At 52.9% G+C, this 19722-nt stretch overlaps 1 protein-coding gene across 1 annotated transcript in view; it reads right to left on the bottom strand.

Annotated features, from left to right (window-relative positions):
* MORN5 (MORN repeat containing 5) overlaps window positions 1-19722 on the bottom strand; it is a 28302-nt gene that overhangs the window by 5467 nt on the left and 3113 nt on the right. Inside the window, exons 2-4 of the mRNA XM_031017888.2 lie at window positions 19450-19597; window positions 17688-17799; window positions 13982-14113 (exon numbers count right to left, since the gene is read on the bottom strand). Coding sequence (XP_030873748.2) covers window positions 13982-14113; window positions 17688-17799; window positions 19450-19597 — 392 coding nt within the window. The remainder of the gene's footprint in view (window positions 1-13981; window positions 14114-17687; window positions 17800-19449; window positions 19598-19722) is intronic.

The raw sequence follows: 19722 nt of genomic DNA, 5'->3' as shown, positions 1-19722 counted from the left end.
CATTCCGGAAAAGTGCTTAGCACAGTGCCTGGTACACAGGAAATGCCAAAAACCAAAAGAAAGCCCAAGGTTGTCTTGGCACGGTGAGACTCCAGGGTGCGCATGACAGCACAGCATAGACTGGAAGGAGTTCTGGGTCCAGTGCTGAGCCCTGGCGCCAACTTGCTGGGGGATCTTGAACAAGCCACTCTCCCTCTCTGAGCTGGGCTCCTCGTCTGCACAGGGGGTTTCGCCAGACCCCCCGCAGAGCCGGGAGGAGCAGCATCAGGTTGGCACCCAGGAAGTAGGAGCTATGATCACCACTTTGATGGGTCTTTCGTTCCCTAACTGGATACCTTCAAGAGAGTGTTCTTAAGGGACTCTCTCAGAGCATCCTGGGACTTCTCCGTTCCTGGGGGGGAGGAGAGAGGGCCAGGGGAGGAGGAGGTCTTTGCACAAGGATCAGCATCATAAGGATCAAGGACCACAGCTCAGCTAATGATTTTTGTTCAAAGCGAGGTGGGCAGGCTTGGGCACGCGAGCCCAGAGCGGGCAAATGGGTGGATTCGGGGTATCAGGCACCCACAAGCCGGATTCTGCCACCTCTCGGCGCGCCCTTGAGCCGAGCACACCTGCGGTCACCACTGCTATGCCGTTCCCTCCCGCTGGGACGGGGAGGGGACCAAGATGAAGCCGGGCATCTTAGCCTCAGGAGAGGGGAAGAGGCTCCCAGCGGCAGAGCACCTGGGAGGTGCCTGGTTCTGTGGAAAGGTCATGCCTGTCCTCTCCGCAGTGACACGGGTCGTCCCCATTTAAGACAAGAAACTGAGGCTTGAAGGGGGAAACAACTTGGCCCACTTCATCTGCCAGGGCAGAGGGGATGGGCTCCTAGTGCTGGTGCAGAAGCCACACTCACGCTGTGTGTGCACGGCCACAGACGGCCGTGTTTCCATCCAGTTGGGCGAATATGCATGAGAACCTCCCTGAGTGTGAGTGTGGGTGTGTGCGTGAGCGTGAATGGGTTGAGTGTGCGAGTGTGCGAGTGCTCAGCGTGTGTGTGTGACAGTGTATGAGTACCTGAAGTCCGAGTGTGTGTGCTTGAGCAGGTGCCGAGGGAGGAGGCCCACCCATCCCTCAGGGAGAGCCTAGTGCTCACCCACAAGGCCAGGCTGGGCCAGGCTCTGTCATGAGGGCTGCCCTCTCTTCCTGGGGTCAAGACCGACTCTCACACAGCTCCCGTGTGACCTGGGGTTCCAGGCGGGGATAGGAGGTACCTGGTAAAGCTGGCGCCCCAGCCCGTGGGCGGTGCCACCCTCAAAGCCCGGCCCCACCCTCTGTGCAAATGCAGGGCTGTGTGAGCCCGGGGTGAGCCAGAGCCTGCAGTGAGGGCGGGACACCCTCTGCTCCTCATCACAACTCCTGACAAGCAAGAGGCTTTGAACTTTGCAGGCAGTGAGGTGGCCAGAGGCCAAGGCCACGGCATGGCCAATATTGACTAAGGGATCGTTGCCCAGGCAGAGTCCGCCACGGGGCAGGAGGGGAAGCCTTGGGGCTGCTCGTGATTTTCTCTGTAAAAGAGCATTTTCTGGGCTGGGTGGGTGGAGGGCTCAGGGGCAGAGGTGGGGGGTGGGGGAGGTGGACTAAGCCAGGCCGCTTCACCCATTGGGAACCTGAGGTGCAGGGCTCAGCACCCACAGCTTTTCAAATCCTGTTCAAGTGTGAGAGGTTTGGGGACACCAAACCAATCTTCGATATTTCTAAAATACAGAAAGGGAAACTGCAAAAAACTGAAAATACAAATGTTATAATTAATGCATTCAGACTTAATTATTAAATTTAGAAATCAAAACAATGTTATTACACTTGAAATCAGTTTGTAGGCTTGCTTTCCTCATTTTGCAAGAATTCTCTGGTATGCCCATGGCTCTCTAGAAATCACAGTCCGACGGGTAGTCCAACAATTTACCAAGCAAAATGTTAAAAATCCCTTCAAGGTTTTAACAGCAAAAAATATATATTTAATGTGGGAGTGCGGATATATTTTGTTCTAATACGTTGAAACGACTGGGGCAAGGCCTCCAGAGTCCAGACTTAGGCTTGGATTTGGGCTGTGCCTGGAAGGGGTGAATCTGAGTGGGAGCAGGGCCACCTGGTGTTAGGGAGGACTTGCACGTGCCAGGCGCCGAGTCCTGCACCTCGCACGCCTGATGTCACGCAATCCTCATCAACATTTATCGTATGCACAGCTGGTATTGTCTCAGGTAGGAGTTTTGGGTGCTCTGGTCAGTCGGTGAAGGGAAAAGTGCCCTGAGTCATGACGCCCCCTTGGGAATCTCTTAGGTAGGCCCCGTGCTGGGTAAGGACATCCCAGTAAGTGCTAAGCAGTTGGTATTCTGACACTGTTGGAAGAGAGAGTCATTTCTGCTGTCCAAGTCCAAATGCATAGCCAGCTTGTTAAAAAAGACATATCCCGAAATACTAGAATCATCCTGTGTGTGGCAAAGTGCTCATCCAACAGGAGGCACACAGGGCCGGAGACCTATGGATTCACGTCTCCCCACACCCCACCATGAGCGAGTGGACGGAAGGTGCCAAAGCACCAATGCAGCTGGTACTCCTATTCTTCTTGCTTCCCCACTTCTGTTTTTCAAGCACCCACAGTTGAATTTGTGTTCACTACACATGTTCATGACGCCTAGCCACCGTACACAGGCAGCTCAGGGAAGCAATATGCCAAGGCCAAGGTCACTCAGTTGGCCTGGGCCCCATAGCCTTTACTCTGACCACTGCTCCCTTCCGCGCCTGCTCTCTAGCTGTGTGTGGACAATGGGCTGAAGGGGACAGGCCTGGCAGTTGGGACCTCTGTCCTCCAGATGGCAGATGCCGAGGGCTGAATTAAGGCTTTGGCAGTGGGGTCAGCCAGGAGGGGTGTTGGGATGTTAAGAATCTGCAGAACGCACTAGCAGACTAGAACTTAGTCCTCCCAGGAATCTTGCAAAGTTACTGTCAGCATCCCTATTTCACAGATGAGGGTCTTGAGGCTCAGAAAGGTGACGTCGTCTGCCCAAGCTCATCCAGCCAGTGAGTGGGCACAGGGGCAGACCCAAGCCCATCTCCAGACCTGCAGCCCTCAGCCACTACATGCTTCCATTAAAAACCTCTCTGTCACCGCCATGCCTCTAGTCCTCACTGTCTGAAGGATGGCATTCAAGGCTCTCTCCGCCCCGCATTGGGTCCCTGTGCCTTGAATGCCCAGCCAAGATATACTCCTACATACTTGTCAAAGCCCAGTCTGTCCATCCCTGCTGGAGGGAGACCGCCCCCCTTGACTCTTCCTCCACCCCCAACACAAGACCCCGTCTCAGGTGCTCCCTCCTGGGGACCCTTTGTCCCTGCATCTCTCTGTGCTTTGTTCCTTTCCTTCCATTAGCAAAATCCACCTCTCATCCTTCAAGGCCTGGCCAAACACTACCTTTTCCAGGATGGCATCTCAACCGCACTTGGGCCACACTCAGGCTCTTCTCTCCGTCCCCCTAGCACACTGTGCTTCCGGCTCCTGATGTCAGCAAAGCAGGGGCACTCCCAGTGTTTTGGGGCAAGAATCTCATATGTGGTATTTCAAGTCAAACATTAACATAAACATCATAGGAATAGAGAATTATACTGGACTTCTTTCCATATACTTATTTTTTGGGTTGATGTTCATTTCGGAACTATATTTTGTGGGGTAGGAGGTTCGCTAGTCTCTTGTACATTTCGACTCCCTATACGCTCCACGCTTCTGTCCAGAGAGCACCCATTCCAGATCCTGTGACTGTGTATGCGTCTGCTTCCCCTGGCCCCCACGCTGGTTCGGAGGGGCAGATGCAGAGTCTGGTCCCCCAGGAAGACCCTGGTGAAGACCTGTGTCTGGGGGGAGGCTTAGGGGTGCTGGGCTCTAGGTGAAGATGAGGAACAAGGCCAAGGGCTGGATAGAGAGATGGGGGACCTGCAGGCCCCTGGCCCAGTCTTGGAATCCTCATCAGAAGCAGGTGGGAGGATGCCTGAGGACAGTTTGACACCAGCTCCTCCCTTTGGGGCATGGAGTTAAGGAGCCCCCCCTTCAAATATTCCCCCAGCATGTAAATAATCACAACTGTGATCCCTGCGGTACTTGAAGCTCCTTGTGGGCCAGGCCCTGCTTTTGCCGTATCCCCTGGTCATCTCAGTACCTCTCACCACAGCCCCGTAAGGAGGGTCCTATTCTCCCCCCCGCGCCCCGCCCCCCGCCCCCCGCCCTGACTTCTCAGGGGGAGGAAACCGACGTTCCGAGAAGTTGAGAGACTAGCTCTAGATCACACAGACTGGCACCTGGCAGAGCTGGGGGCTGGCGGGTCTGGCTCCAAAACCCTGCCAGGAAACCTGCCTCTCTCTCTCCAGGAGGTCGAGCACAACGGGGAGCCTACGGCCGTGAGTTCCAGAGTTTGGGCTGAGGAAGGGACATGAAGCTCCTGCCCCCCTGGGCTCTGGCCTTGCAGTCACTTCTATTCAAGGAGACAAAACAAACAAACCCTGAGGCTGGCCAGCCCGGGGTTGACTCCAGCCCCGGAACGGGAAGCTGTGTCCTTTGGATGCCTCCAGGAGGCTGCCGTGGGGGGGTGAGGACTTATTGTTACCAGAATCTGATGGCACACCGCTGCAAGGGGAATTTCCAGGGCTCTTGGAATTGGGGTGAGGGCAGAGGGAGCAATGGGCAATTCTGGCAGGTCAGGGAGAGGCAGTAAGTAAGCCCGGCAGGCTGGTTTTCCTACAAGACCTTGACCCGGGACTGATTCCGCCCTCTGTGGGCAAAATCCTGTTGGCGGGTTCAAATGTCCTCCTCTGGGGAGAAGGTCTACAGCTTTGCCCAGGTTCTCAGAGAGGTTCAGGACTCAGAAAAGGCCGCAGCCTACCTCAGTTCCGAGCATGGCCTCTGGTGTCAGAGAGGCCTGGGTTCGAAACCCAATTCCTCCCTTTCCTAGCTGCACCCGTCAGTGAGCCTCAGTTTCCCCAGCGGCCAAGCAGAGGTGGGGAGTCCCTGGCACAGCAGAAGCTTTCTAGGCTCATTTCCCTTGCTATCCTTTCTGCTTGAAGCAGATGCCCAAGTCTGCTGTGATCTGTGCAGGCATTTTCTTTGGCAGTTACAAGTGTGATATTATCCCTCCACAGAGCCTTCATTACGGCGCTGCAAACAATACCACAGATAAGGCAGGGATGGCCCTGCGTGCCAGCCTCCAGGTGATTATCACATTTGGGCAAATTGCCTTTTGTGTCACAGAAAGATGACGGTGGGAGGGCCTGTGCGGGAGACTCGCCTGGCCGTTTTTGCCAAAACCACGAGGGAAGCATTGTGGGGAGGCAGCCCTGGGTTTGCTGGGGAAGGAGGCCTGGCTGGCGGTGGGAGCCGGTCCCACCCCAAGCCACCACTGGCGGGCCTCAGGCTGCTCGCCTGTGGGGTGAAGGCCTCAGAATTCGGGGAGTCTTGGTTTGTCGGTGGCATTGCAAGTCTTGTTCTTTGGCCAGTTTTGGAGCAAAAATGTGGGCAGAGAACCATCTAGAGAAAGAGAACCACCACTGCACTCTTACAAGGAGGGTCCCCTGGTGCTTTCTTTCTCTCACTAGTAAACTCCAGAACCTGCTCAAAGGCCATCTTTAGCTTCCAGTTTGCTACACCCCGGGGTCCAAGTTCTGGGTCTGCCGCTTATTACTCGTGTAACTTTGGGCAACGCATTTCACCTCACCTCAGTTTCATCATCTGTGAAGTGGGAATAATGAAGACAGCCGTTTCCCAGGGTTACCGTGAGGATGAGATGTAATGAAATAAAGTAAAATAAACCATGCAACATGCTCAGGCCAGGGTCTGGAACATAGTAAGCACTCAGTAAATGCTGGTTGTTTTTATTATCCTGCGTTTTACTCTGAAATAAAATAGCGTCCCTTTGTATGGCAATTGGTCCATTCCTTGACGATTTTAGTGGCGGCACCAGGTTTATTGTAAGAATACACCCTGTATGATTTACTCAGTTACCTCCTGTTGGGCATTCGGGATGTTTCCAGATTAGTTCCCTAACCTCAGACCAAGTGGTCTTTCATTTCTAGGTGTTCACTATGCAACTTTCCTAAAGTTGGGCGGGAAGCAGATCGGTGATGTTTGGAAGCTCCAGGCCCCTGCCTCTTTGGATGGAATGACCTTGGAGCTGGCCCGGCAAAGTGGAAAGAAGAGGAAAAACCTCTGGAGGCAGATGAGCCTGAGTGTGAATCCCAGTTCCTGCCGTTTCCTGGGGGAGATTCTTTAGTCTTGGTTCTGAGTCTCGATTTCCTCGTTTGTCAACCAGGGATCACAGGAATACTCCCCGCCCTCTTAGTTGGGTGTCCGGTGCCTGGGAAATGCTCAGTCAAGGTCAGCTCTCACCATGGTGAGAGGGGGGAAGCCAGCCATCACCTCCCAAAGCCTCCGAATCACACGGGCCGGGTCTCTTTCTGGACCCCGACTCATATTCCTTCCCCCCGTTGTCCATTTCACTGAGCATACATTCAAATGAGGCTGGTGATCTTGATTTTAAATTCTGTCTGGAACCCACAGGTTCAAACGCGAAGGGGCCCTCTCTGCAAATAATCACTGGTATGTGATATTTTTAAGAAGCCCAAGCCATTGTTTCTGATTGAAGGAAAGTTGGTGCTATTTTGAAGAGCAGCACGATTAAGCGGTGGCGTTATCTCTTTTAACCATTGGGAATTATACGCTGTTTGAAAGATTTGTGAGCTCTAGGACATTTGCCAGATGTGCTTGATTCGACATTTCAGACAACAAAGGGGATAATGTTGGCGGGAATCTTGACGGCATTTCTGATGATCAGGATATTCTTTGAGGATGGTACTGAGACCTTTCGGGGAAGAATTTCAGCTTTTACATAAACTAATTTGGGATGCTCACTCTCGGTCTTCCACAAAGCAAATTTAGTTCATTGTTAGTTGTATATGTTAAAATGGTTACGAGGGTTTTTTCCTTTGAATATTAATAATGTGCCTTTCATCTGAGACACTCGCATGGGGTGTCATTAATTGCAGGGAGGGAGTAAGGATTAGTGGTGCAGTTATTTTGCAAATGATTCCTACCAGTAACGTTGAGGCAAGCGACGGCTACATGAAGAGACACACGTACAAACTGCTAACACGGCTCTGGCTTATCCCTCCTGAGCAGAATGAGAGGGACGGGTAGGAGGCTAAGGGTTAATCTCCCAATTTCCCACCATATTAAAGGTAATTATCCCTAATATCTTCGAAAGCGTCCTTATTGGCCCACAGTACGTAAAGGACCCTTTATCAAATAAGGTAGCATCTCATTTTGGGGACTGTGGTGTTTTTGTCTTAAGATTCTAAAATGGGCCTTTTCGTCCATTTGGGAATATCACTGAGCTCCCACGGGGGGTAGGACCTGCGCTCCATGGAGGAACAGCCAGGAATGAGGCATGGCTCTGTGGAGGATGGGAAATGGCTGAGTAAGGAATAAACGAGGACACAAAGCTGAAAAGAACAGAATTGGGGCAAGAGTTGGGATCATCTCTGACTCTGTCACCAGCTGTGTGACCAGAGGCAAGGTATTAACCTATCTGAGACCAGGTGTCCTCATTGCCAACCGAGGGATGCACTTGGGATGGCAGGGAAGAGCCGAGGAGATAAGCAGGTACGGTGCTCAGCAAGGGCCTGGCAAGGATCCTCCACAATGACCATGCCTTTCCCTGCTTCCCTTCCCTGAGCCGTGGATGCCCCAGGCCATTCTTCTGTGGCCTCCTGTTATGGCGCCGAGCACAGAGAGGTGGGGAGGACTATGATAGGTGGAAAGGAGGGGGATGGGCATCCTGGGCTGGGGAAGCATGGGAGATGAGAACAGAGGTGTGTTTATTAATGGAAGCAGCTGGTCTGGTTGAGCCAGAACATGGGGTGGTAGATGAACCGAGGGGCCTCTAAACACCATCATCAAGAGCCCGCAGAGCCCAGCATTTCAGTAGCATTTAATTTCCCATGCAGAACCCCTGAGGAGGCCGACAGCATGGCATATCCAGTTTCATTTCTCCCCAGAGCCTCCTTGTCGCTCGAGCACCCAGAGAAATCTCAGCTAATCCCAGGGTCTCCCTCTTTTCAACCTCCTCCAGCCTGAGTGAGTAATCATCATGCTAACAGTCCCGGTTGCCCATCACTGGACACGGACTGGCCTTGGGCCAGGTGTCCTGAATACTTAATCTCATTTTTCCTAACCACAACTCCTCCAGATTAAGTTAACCAGAATGCCCATTTTACAAATGAGGAAACGGAGACTCCAAAAAGAGACAAGAAGTAAGCTAGCCATGGTCACACAGCTGGCCAGTGGTGGATCCAGGGACCAGGGGCCAGCCAGAGGTGTGGATTGCAGATCCTGGGCTTTTAACCACCACACCAGGCTGTCTCTCTGACCCCTCCCAGCCTCCTATGGGAGGCAAGTCCTAACTCCGTCTCTGTTTTGCTTTGTGTCTGCTGTATTGATTGGAATATTGCCTGCATCGACTTGCTGCCTTGGGTGGTTTTATGGTCCCAACAGAGGCAGCCGCAGATTGCAGGAGAATGACCATGGGCCTTGCAGTAAGATGGTAGTGGGTTTGAATCCAGCCTCACCTTCACTAGTCTGTCATTCATTACTCATGCCCTAGTTCCCTGATTTCAGGCCTCACCCTTTCCCAGCTCACTGGGTGCGTGGGAATGTCCCAGGGGATGCACTGCTCACGAGTGCAGAAGCGTTAAGGTGGGCATCAGAAATGACTGACACCACTGGGGCTCGGACAGCAGGGAGAGGTGGGGACCTGGGCTGTCCGTGCCCCACGGAGGCGACCACACGCAAGCAATTTCAAGCATGGGGCCAGCCAAACAAAAACGACACAGACCAGATTTGGCCAGAGGGTCACAGGTTTGAGACCCTTAACGCTGAAGTTTTTAAGCTTTTCAAAGCTTACGCAGCTTTGAAAACTTAGAGGTGCGGAGAAGCACAATGGATTGTTTTTATTATTTGAAATAGTAAGTTGTCTATTAGGTGCCAGGGACTGAATTTTATAAAATTTGTTGAAGAAGAGGAGAGGCTTGTAGGTAGGTCCTCTGCCTGCCTGCTTTTCTTCCAGAAACATTTAATAAGCTCCATGCCTGGGGACCTGTGTGGGGTACAGGGGATCCAGTGATGAGTCAGACATAGTCCCATGGTCCCTGCCCTCAAGAAGCTGCTATTCTAGTGGGGGAGTAAGGCAAATAAAGATACTTGTACAGTTATGGGCTCAGTGCTGTTAGGGAGGCTCGTGGGGGCACAGAGGAGGGACATCTAAACCAACGGTGCAGGAGAGGGAGGGGTTGGGAAGAGGTTGGTCAGGGAAGGCTGCCTAAGACAATGATCTATCAATGGTAGGATGCTGGGTCCCAATCCTTACAGGGGGTGTGAAATCCACTTAGTGCATAGTAACCAGAATTTTTTAAAAAATAGAGAATATCCTCGTACATCTTATGTACAAAGAATACCACAAATGTGTGTGTGTTTGTGTGTGTGCTGGGTTGCTTACTTCAGGTCAGGGTCCAAAGGTTTGAGAGCCACGGTCTGAGAGGATTCTTGCCGGCCCGGATCCCCAAAGCCTGGCACACTGTTGGCACTCAGAAGCTTTTTGATGAGTGGAAGGCTGGATTTAAATTCTCACCACCATCCAGCAAGCAGGTACCATCCTCCCCAGGTAAGAAAGGCATTGTCAAAGCTCAAGTCTAGCAAACCCGGGTTTGTCGAGCGTGCTTGGCACTCAGCCATCGGCAGTTCAGCAGGCTAAGGTTTTCCAGTCAGGCCTAAAGCAAGCTTCTCTGCCTGGGGACTGAAGCCAGGGCGAGGCGGGGGGAGGAGCCGGGGCCGTCCGGAGAGGCCCGAAGGTGAACCAAAGGCGACCCTTCTGCGGGTGCCCCAGCCCATGACCTCCTATAAAAAGAGTGTCCCCGGCTCTGACCCACCCAGGTGGCATGTACTTGATAATAGCAGTAGCTCAGGCCACTCTGTTTATCCTGGGATGGCCTCAGACACCACCATGGGCCTGCATCACCAGCAGCCCTGCATCTTCAGGACGCCAACAGGAAGCACTGTTTATGGGGGCAGACCAGAATGCAGGGGAGAAAGGGCCCCAGAGAAAACAGGAGATGGACAGAAGTCCGAATCGGTCCCTGGCAGGGTGAGGTGAGTCAAAGGTAATGACTAGGTGGCCACAAACAGAGACTCCTTTTAGTGGTTTTCAGGACACTCCAAACTCCAGCTGTCCTATAATATCAGGACCAAAATACCCCTTGGCTACCTTTCTCCTCCATCGTAGACTCTTAAGGTTGGAAGGACCCTAGAAATTATCCAGCCTGACTCCTTCATTTTACAGATGAAGAGCAAGGGGCCCAGAGAGGGAAGGCGCTGGCCCAGGGTCAGCCAGCAGGCAGCCCGAGAGCTGGGCCAGGACCTGGAACCTGGGTCTCTGGCACACAACACTCGGGCCTGAGGCCCTTCGGGTGCCCTCTCCTGCCATTTCGCCATCTTTCCTATCTAGTCTCACCCCCTTTGGCCCCTTCTCTATATGCAGCCAGAGAAATCCCTAAATGATGATTCAGTTACTACTCTACCTGCCCGAAACCTTCCCTTGTTCTGCCGCTGCCCTTGGGTGGAAACCTATTGCCCGCCCCCTTCCCACCCCTTGCGTTTCCTCTCTTGCTCTTCTTGCCCTGACATATTGTTGTCTCCTGCTCCCAAACTACTTGTAGCCCCATAAATGTGCAGTGTTCTCCCCCATCTTATCCTTAGTACATGCTGCTCCCTCTGCCTTTCACTCTTCCCGACCCTGCTGCACTTGTCTGCTCTTCTTTAGGCTTCCCGTTAGATCTTGCTCTTTCCAGGACACCTCCCTGGCCCGCTGACCCTGACCTCCAGGTTAGGTATCCCTACTACATTCCCTTGTAGCAACTCGGATCTACCGTCAGTTTCTCCTGCTCCCTGAGAGAAGACTCTGTGATGCTACCAAACCCAAAATCAGATCCACAGCAACTAGTCAATAAATGTTTGTTGACCAAATGGTCATCAGTGTCCGTCCTTCTCCGAACCTCCTAAGAATGGCCTTCCATTCTCATGATGCATTTTTCAAAGGCTATTTTTTTAGAGCAGTTTTAGGCTCACGACAAAATTGAGAGGAAGGTACAGAGATTTTCGGTATGCCCACTACACCCACGCCTGCGTGGCCTCCCCATTATCAACCCTCTCCACCTGAGTGGTACATTTGCTGAAGCTACACCTCATAGTCATCCAAAGTTTACAGGTGGGTTCACTCTGGTGTAGTACATTCAACGGGTCCGGATGAACGTATAATAACATGGAGCAGGTGACCATGTATCATACAGAGTATCTTCATTGCTCTAAAAATCCCCAGTGCTCTATCTGTTCATCCCATCATACATTTTCAAATTTTTTTTTTTTTTAACCAAGCACGGCTTTTGCCCAGAGGATTCTGGGAGCCACAATTTCTGATTCCCCAGCCACGCCTTGACTTTTTTTTTTCATGCCTCTGTGTCTTTGCACGTACTGTTCCTCTACCTGGAATGCCCTTCCCCAACATGCCTGCTAACGAAATCCCTGCTCATTCTTTAAGACCCGTCACTTCCGGTCCCTTTTTCCTGACTGACACCCTGCATCTCAGCCAGATGATGAGTTCCCCTGCTCAATCGCCCTTCATCCCCCAGGAACTCCCCCCTTGGAGGGAGTGAGGGCATCTTTGTCTTCGTATGAAGGATACTTGCAACCAGTTACACAGAAAGGCACACACACATGTTATCTTTGCAGGACAGAAGAGTGTGTGTGGATGCTGACCAATAACCAAAGGGCAGGGGCACCGTGCCAGTGATGAGGCTACTCTCAGCTCCAAACCTGCCCTTCTCTTCTCACTTTGCAGTCGGGACCGGGACCACACGACTGACATCTCTGCTCTGCCGATTGACCCCTAGTTAGATGCTGTAAGGCATGCACGCGGAGGCAGAGGGGACACGTTCTCTTCTGGGTGGCTTGGTGCTCCTGTCAGTGTCATGTCAGCAAAAGGCCGATTCACTTCCAGTTTCCAGTTTTCCCCCAGCTCCTAGCATCAGCTTTATAGGCTCTCTCTCCAGAGGCCCCACTGGGCAGTGGGCCCTGCTCAGAGGTCTGGGTCGCCCCTTCTGGGGGTCCCCCTCTCGACCCTCTAGGTTCCAATATCCCAGCCTCAGACTTTCCCCTCCAGAAAAGGGGGGCATCGCTGCTCCCTGCAGTAACTTTCTCTGCTCCCTCAGTGCCCTCCTTTTGCTTTTTCAGTTCTCCAGTATCTCCTGATATTAAATTCTCTCTGTTTTCCTGACTGGGCTCTGCCTGATACAGAGACAGGGTTCCTGCTCACATGGATCTTACAGTCTAGGGGGAGAGACAGACAGATGTTCAGCAACTACTCACACAAATGAGGATTTAATTACAGTTCACATAAGTGCTGGGAAGGAAAAGCACAAAGTATATTAGCATGTGAATGGCCCTGGGAAGCCCTTCAATAGATGAAACTGTTTAGCATTGTTTAACTCAGCATCTCTTCAGTTTCCTTGATCAAGAAACTTCGTAGTGAGCCTATTAATGCCCAGAAGAATTAGTGTTCCACACAGTCTACTCTGTTAATGGAAAACCGGAAGTCGTTAAAGAAACTGCCAGGGGACTGGGAGTGTGAGCATTTGCCATGTTCCTCCAGGAGCACCAGTGGCTCAGGGCCCTCTGAGCTCTCAGCTCCAGCATTCAGCCACATCAGCTGACAATCCCCTTTGCTCTTATTCCAGCCCTACAAAGGCAACTTTCTGATCACCACTGACTCACCGAGTAAATGTCCCTGTAGGGAGAGGAGGCTCTCATCAGCCGGTCCGGGCCTCCTGGTCTCCCTGGCAGTTTCTTTCTCATTTTAGAGCAGAGTTTCTTGACCCGGGTCTTTGGAAGAACCCTCTTAAGACTATATGCAAAATGTGCGTGCGTGTGTGTGTGCGTGTGTGTGAACATGTATGTTTGTGTGTGTGCACATGTGGCCATTTTTCTAGGAAGAGGGTGCATAGTTCTTGTTATTCCTTGTGGGACTGTGACTCTAGGAAAGAGAAAGGTTAGGAATCACCATGCTAAAGGAAAATGTTCTTGTTCTAATGTGTACATGGGCCTCCTGTGAGTTTGGTTACTGTGAGTCTCAGTCTGATCAGCTTGCATTCACTTACCGACAGAAGTTCTGGATCCTCCAAGGTACTCCCCCTGGCTGAGGGGCCAGCCAGCATTCTTGGACCACATGCTATCACGCACCTTCTCGACCTTTTTCCCTGTGATCAACTCCCAATTATTCTCTGGGTCTCATTTTAGCTGTCATTTCCTCCTTGAAACCCTCTGACTTTCCAATTCTGGATGAGGTACCCCTTCTTTGTGCTCCCACAGCATCACTCCCTCCTCCCTGGGACTCCCCACCATTACCTCCCCGCCACCCCCATCGTGGGCCGTGTTTTCCCCTTTCGTTGTGCTTTTCCGACGACGCAATCAACCCTTTCTGGTACTTGTCTGCTATCTGTCGAAGCACAGGGGTTTTGTGTCTAGCTTTGCCCAGCTTTGCTGCCCACACCAAGCACAGCATCTAGCACACAGTCAGTGTTCATTAAATACCAGTCAAAGGAAAGCATGCGGAAATCTGTAGTTTAATCCTTTTAGTGCTACCCTCCTGTGCTCTCGCAGGTAACCACTACTGTCCTTGGCTTCACTCCATGACTACGCAGAGACTCATCAGCCGTGAGAACTCCCGACTGTGAACCGTTCAGATCATAATTTTTGTCTTTTGTCAGCAAAAGTTTCTTTCTCACCAACATATGCGCACGGCTACGTGTGGGCGAGAGAAGAGAAAACGCGCGGCCCGGCGTGTCAGGATGGACATACCTGCATTTCTCAGAAAGCGGTTCCTATCGTCCTTGACTATCCTCGTGGCCGGGTTATAGAAGCCATCTCCACAGTCATAACAGCCCTGAGGGATTTTTCTAGGTGGGTCCATGTCGGTGAGTTGAGAGATACCTTGAAAGGGTACAATGGATAATTAACTGGCCACCAAGGCCAAACCGAAACCCAGTCCCCCTCAAGTCCACGTTTGTCCGGTTGCCCATGTGACGAAACGTTCCCTCTTCAGAGCGTGGAGCAAAAGCAATGGGAGCAGTGCCCCAGAGCAGCTTCCTGAAAATGGCTCTGGGAGCAGGGGCTTGGGGACTAGACCCCCAACTTGTTCCCTTGACCCCATCCTCCATTTCTGGGGACACCATGACGAGGGCGTAGGTTCTGGAGGCAAAGAGACCCTGAGGATGCATCACAGTCGGCCGTGTGGACAGAAAGGCGTGTCTAGAGGACGGATGGCATGCAAGGGGTGGGCAGAGCCCAGACGTGAGCCATCAGGCCTCACCCAGGAAACCTGGTGGGGCGAGGCGTGTGTAAGGAGAAGAGCAGGAAGAAATGGGTCAGGAGGGCAGGGATCAACCTTGACTCTTACCAGAATTACCACAATGGCTGCCATTTAGTGAGTGCTTATCCAGTGCCTGGAAATTCATTAAATGCTTGACTCCTACTACTTCACTTAATTCTCACAGCAACCCTGGGGCCCCATTTACAGAGGAGAAAACTGAGGCTCAGAGAGGTCAAGTAACTGGCCCCAGACTCTCCAGCTAGGAAGCAGCGAGGCACGCAGCCGCGAAACTTGTGCGTTAGGCTGCTGACACTGGAACCACCAGGGGCTCAAGAGGGTTTGGTGCACTTTGTAGGTCACACTGCTCTGTGTGTTGTATATCTTGGAATGCTGAGGCCTGAGTAATGGGTACAAGTTTGGAATAAATAACTTCTCGGGTTCGTTCTGACTTGCGTTTCCTGTAATTCCCTGTTCTCTGGACTGAGGCCTGGCTGCCCACCAAGCATAGCACCCTGTTCCCGGTGCAGGGTCCGGTCCTGCACCCAGGCGCTCTTCTGCACGTGTGCACACTGTTGGCTCACAGTTACTGGGCTCTCGCTCCATGCCAAGCGCTTCCCGGTCAGTCTCTCCCCGGAGCCTCATGCTGCTGGGGAAGGGGCTGCTTGAGCTTCTCCCTGCCCCTGAGGCCGAGAAGCAGCTGTTGCAGGGCCCTGCCGAGTGCCTGGGGACCTGGGAAGGCAGCGGGTACTTGGGATGAAGTTGCCGTGTTAGGAGTCGCCAGAGGAGAAGGAAGGATGTGGGGAGGGTCACCGCACTGCCTGTGAGCCTGGCAGAGCCCTGCCTTTGACAAGACCAGCCGCTGTGTGACAGCTGAAGGCCTGAGGCCTGGGGCTCTCTCTTCGCCTACAGGCTTCCGTTGGGGTGAGGAGCCCATGACAGAGTCCAGGCCCTGTCATAACTAACCCAGGAGGAGCCACGGACAAAGTTCTCAAGGGGGATCTAGACTGGCAGCTCCTTGAAGGCAGAGACTGTCCCCTGGGGACCAGCCAGTGTCTGACACAGAGTAGGTGCTCACGAAATCTAATGTTATGGCCTTACCCCCCATGCCCCATCTCCCCCTGCTGTGATGTCAGTATTATCCTCCCTGGGTAACTCTTTACTGAGCGCCTACTAAGTGCCAAGCAATGTGCCAGGCACTGGGGACACAGGGGTGATGAAGACAGAGCCCCCGCCCTCACGGAGCTCAGGTGGCATGGGAAGAGAGACGCTGTGCACTCATGACAGAGCTCTGGGAACCAGCCCTGGCTGCTCTGTGGTATGCCACAGGGAGACCTCGCCTCGTGTGGGAATTCAGGAAAGGGGCTCCAGACCAAGGGACGTTACACTGAGATCTGAAGGCTGGGAAGGAGTTATTTGGGTGATGAGAGAGGGTAGAGCCTCCCAGCAGAGGGAACAGCAGGAAAGAGCATGGCCTTTTCAAGGAATAAAGATAGAGCCAGCACGGCGAGGGAGGAGAGAAAATCCAAGAGGGGAAGGTGGTGTGGGCTGAGGCTGGGCACTGGGGCAGGGGCCAGAGAATGCAAGTCATTTTAAGAGTCTGGAACCTTCTCATGAGGGTAGCAAGGAGGGACTCAAGAGTATGTGGCAGGGGTGGGGATGGCAGAGAGTGGCAATCAGAGTCATGTTCTTCAAAGATGAAAGTGACTGCTCCCAGAGTGAGTCAAACCTAGATCTCAGGAGACTAGGTAGTGGAGGGGAAAGTATGGAGGTCTGGGACAGGGCAGCACCAGAGTGGATGAAGGAAACCCCGTGTGGTGCATGGGGTGCTCAGTCAACGGTGATTTAATGAACGCATGAAGGAATGTATTTAAGAGGTAGAATCCACAGGACCAGGTGGTTGCTTGTGCACGGGGAAAGAAGAAGGCAGGACTCGGCCCATCCAGGTGGATGGGGTGACAGTCTCTGAGGGAGCAATCCCCGGGAGAGAAGGAGCTGGTGGGGAAGGGAATGAGTTCCGTGCAGACAAGGTAAAGGGTCCCAAATACAGGTGTTGAGGGAGCTGGCTGCAGGAACCTGGGGCTCGGGAATTTTGATCCTTGTTTGGAAGCTGATGGTATAAACGAAGTCTTAGAGGTGAATCGGCTTGTTTAGGGAGAGGGTACAGAATGTTATGGAAGAGGGCTTAAGGCCAGAGAGCCCTGGGAACCCCCAAATTAATAACTGGGGAGGGGGGAGGAAGAGCTGACAAAGGAGACAAAGGGAGAGAAGGTTCACCTGGTCAACTATCTGATTCAAGGTGACACAGCCAGGGTTTGAGCTCAGGTCTGCCTGACTCCAACCTGGGTGCTTTCTGGAGCTTTCTGCCCTTATGGAGGCTGACTTGCCCAGGCTCATCCCGCTATTGAGAGAGAATTTAGGACTCAAACCCAGAACCTTCCAGTTCCAGGCTCTGTCAACTCCACCATAACATGTCATAAGTTAGGATTGATTCTGATAGTTTGCACAGTCATCTTCCCATTTGTCATTTTGGATGTATTGTCTCGGCTGGGCCAATTCCTATGCTCTTGATTGAGGCGCAGCTGACCGCACGCAAGCCCTGGAAACACCCGTGAGCCCCTTCAGTGGCTGCTCTCTGAATCCAGAGTCTAGGCCCACTTGTCACTGTCGGTGACGGAACACCATTTCTGATGATACAGGGGACACGGAGAGGAAGACCTGGGCCCCCCAGGGAGCTCTACCACTGGGAAGCCGGTCTGGAGTCCTTAGCCTCGGTTCCCTCCTCTACAACATGGGACCAGAAAGGCAGGCGTGACGGGGTCATCTGGAGATTCTGTGAGACAGGCATCACACGGAACCTCAGCCTGAGCCTGGTACACAGGGCACATGCTCCTTCCGGGCGGCTCAGTTTCCACAGCTCAGATGGGCTGAGCACCCGCTGCGCTCCAGACCCTGCTGGAAACGCTTTCCGTGCATGATCTTACTTACAACAGACTTGCGAGGTGGATGATGCTATCGTCCCCTTTTGCAGGAGGGAAACCGAGGCACCGAGCGGTGCATGCCCTGCCTGTGGTCCCCCCGCGGGTACGGCGGAGATCTGCGGGTGACCTCAAATGGGCCTCAAGCGGCCCCTTACGTAAGGCTGCCTTTCGTTTCCCTCTCGGTCTGGGTGTGAAGGGAAGGGAGGGTGCCCGGTACCTGCAGGCTTCAAGCCATGGCAGATCTCGGTGTAAAACCTGCGATCGCAGCTGTCGCAGTAATGCCAGTGCTGGGCGTCGAACTGCAGCCCGTCCGAGAAGGTGTACGTGCCCTGGAAGACAAGGAGCATGCGCGCCGGTGGAGGAAGCCCTTCTGCCGAGAAGGACGGGTGTCACGGCGAGACGTGGCTTCCTCACCTGCTCGTTGCCACAGAGGAGCAGTGAGAGCTCTCCCAGTTATGGGGGGGGGGGCCGTGGCGGTTAGAAGGAACAGCTAGAGGGCTGGGCTCTGTGACTGGCACTCAAAATGTGGCCACTCTCCGCACGACGCGGGGCAGATGACCCCGCCCTCGGTTTCCTCGTTTGTAAAACTGCCCCCTAACGGTATATATTTAACGGGGTTGATTCGATGAGGCCGTGCTGGCAAAGCGTGTAGCACAGTGCCCGGCGTGGAGTAAGCATTCAGTCATAGCTAAAACGGTCCACAGCCACCGGCCACAGCCCTTTGTCCACACATGTACATTCTGCTTCTGCTGCCCCAGGGCTGAAGGAATCCCCGGGACGCAGAGGTCGCATTGGCCTGGGCATCAGGAAACGTAGGTGGAAATTCCGATACTATTAATTCACCGTGTGGCCTTGGGTAAGTCACATCCCCTTCCTGAGGCTTAGATTCTCCAAGCTGTAAAACAAGGAATGCTCCTTAACCTTTTTAAGGTGGGCATTAGTGAAACCGATGAGAGCCGTAGGTCTTTCCCCAGAGAGAACCACAGTCCCAGATACACAGAAATTTTTGCATATAAAGCGGGAGGTTCTACTGACCCCCTGAAGTGTATGCATGGCCCATAAATCCCAGGGCGGATTGGACGGGTTAGATGACTTACGATAGCAGCAGAGGTGGTGGCAGAAGTACTAAGACCTAGCACTGAGTGCCTGCTGTATGCCAGGTACCGAGCACAGCACTTAGAGATACCACCTCATGTACACTCACAACCGTCCCAGGCGGTGGCTGGGGCTACTGTGGCAGGCTGAACGAAGGTCCCCCCCAAGATATCCACATCTACCTGCTGGAACCTGTAAAAATGTTGACCTCATATGGCAAAAGGTACTTTGCAGATGTGATTAAGTGAAGGATCTTGAAATGGGGAGATTTTCCTGGATTATCTGGGTGGGCCCAATATAATCACAAGGGTCCTTGTAAGAGGGAAGCAAGGGGGTCAGAGGGATAGAGGACAAGATGATGACAAAAGCAGACAGAAGGTGATGTGATGATAGAAGCAGAGGTCAGATTGATGCCTGGCCACCAGCCAAGGAATGCAGGAAACTTCTGGAAGATGGAAAAGGTAAGGAAATGGATCTCCCCCATAGCCTCTGGAAGGAACGCAGCACCACTGACTTATTTTAGACTTCTGACTTCCAGAACTGTAAGGTAATAAATTTCTATTGTTTGAAGGCACTGAGTTTATAGTCATTTGTTACAGGAGCAATATGAGGTACAACTATTGTCCCCAGTTTATAGGGGAAGTCATGGGCCCAAGGTCACCCAGTTGGTTAGTGGCACAATAGGATTCAAACTCATCATGGCCTCTCCAGGGGCCCTTCTGGATCCAGAGGAGTAGATCCCAGAGCCCTGGGAGATCGGTTGGAGGGCAGCAGGGGAATGGAAGGAGGTGGGCACCAGATGGAGAGGTCGGGGTGCTCTGCAGTGGGGGCTCTTCCTGTCCAAGTCTTTGCCCTCTGCAACCTCCCCTCCCCAGGCTGATCACCTTCACGACCAGTCCCTTTTCCCAAATGGCATCATGGCGGCTCCCGCTGGGGAAGTACAGGGTTCCTTGGCCATGAAACATGCCGTCCTTCATTTCTCCGACGTATTTCGTTTTGGTAGGGAGGATGTATTCGGCTACGCCCTCCATCCTGCAAGCACAAAGGGAAATCCGTAGACTGTGACTAGCAGCCGGGGCTGGCACAAGAGAGCAAGTGGGACCCTCACCCTCGGGGTCCTCAGGGCTTACTGTCCCAGTAATATTCTGTTCAAAAAC

This window comes from Leptonychotes weddellii, chromosome 14 (genome assembly GCF_054177405.1).
Source record: "Leptonychotes weddellii isolate Sample4059 chromosome 14, ASM5417740v2, whole genome shotgun sequence".
In the NCBI taxonomy this organism is placed as follows: Eukaryota; Metazoa; Chordata; class Mammalia; order Carnivora; family Phocidae; genus Leptonychotes; species Leptonychotes weddellii.
The sequence above is the reverse complement of the archived record's forward strand: the minus strand, read 5'-3'. Positions and strand labels throughout refer to the sequence as shown.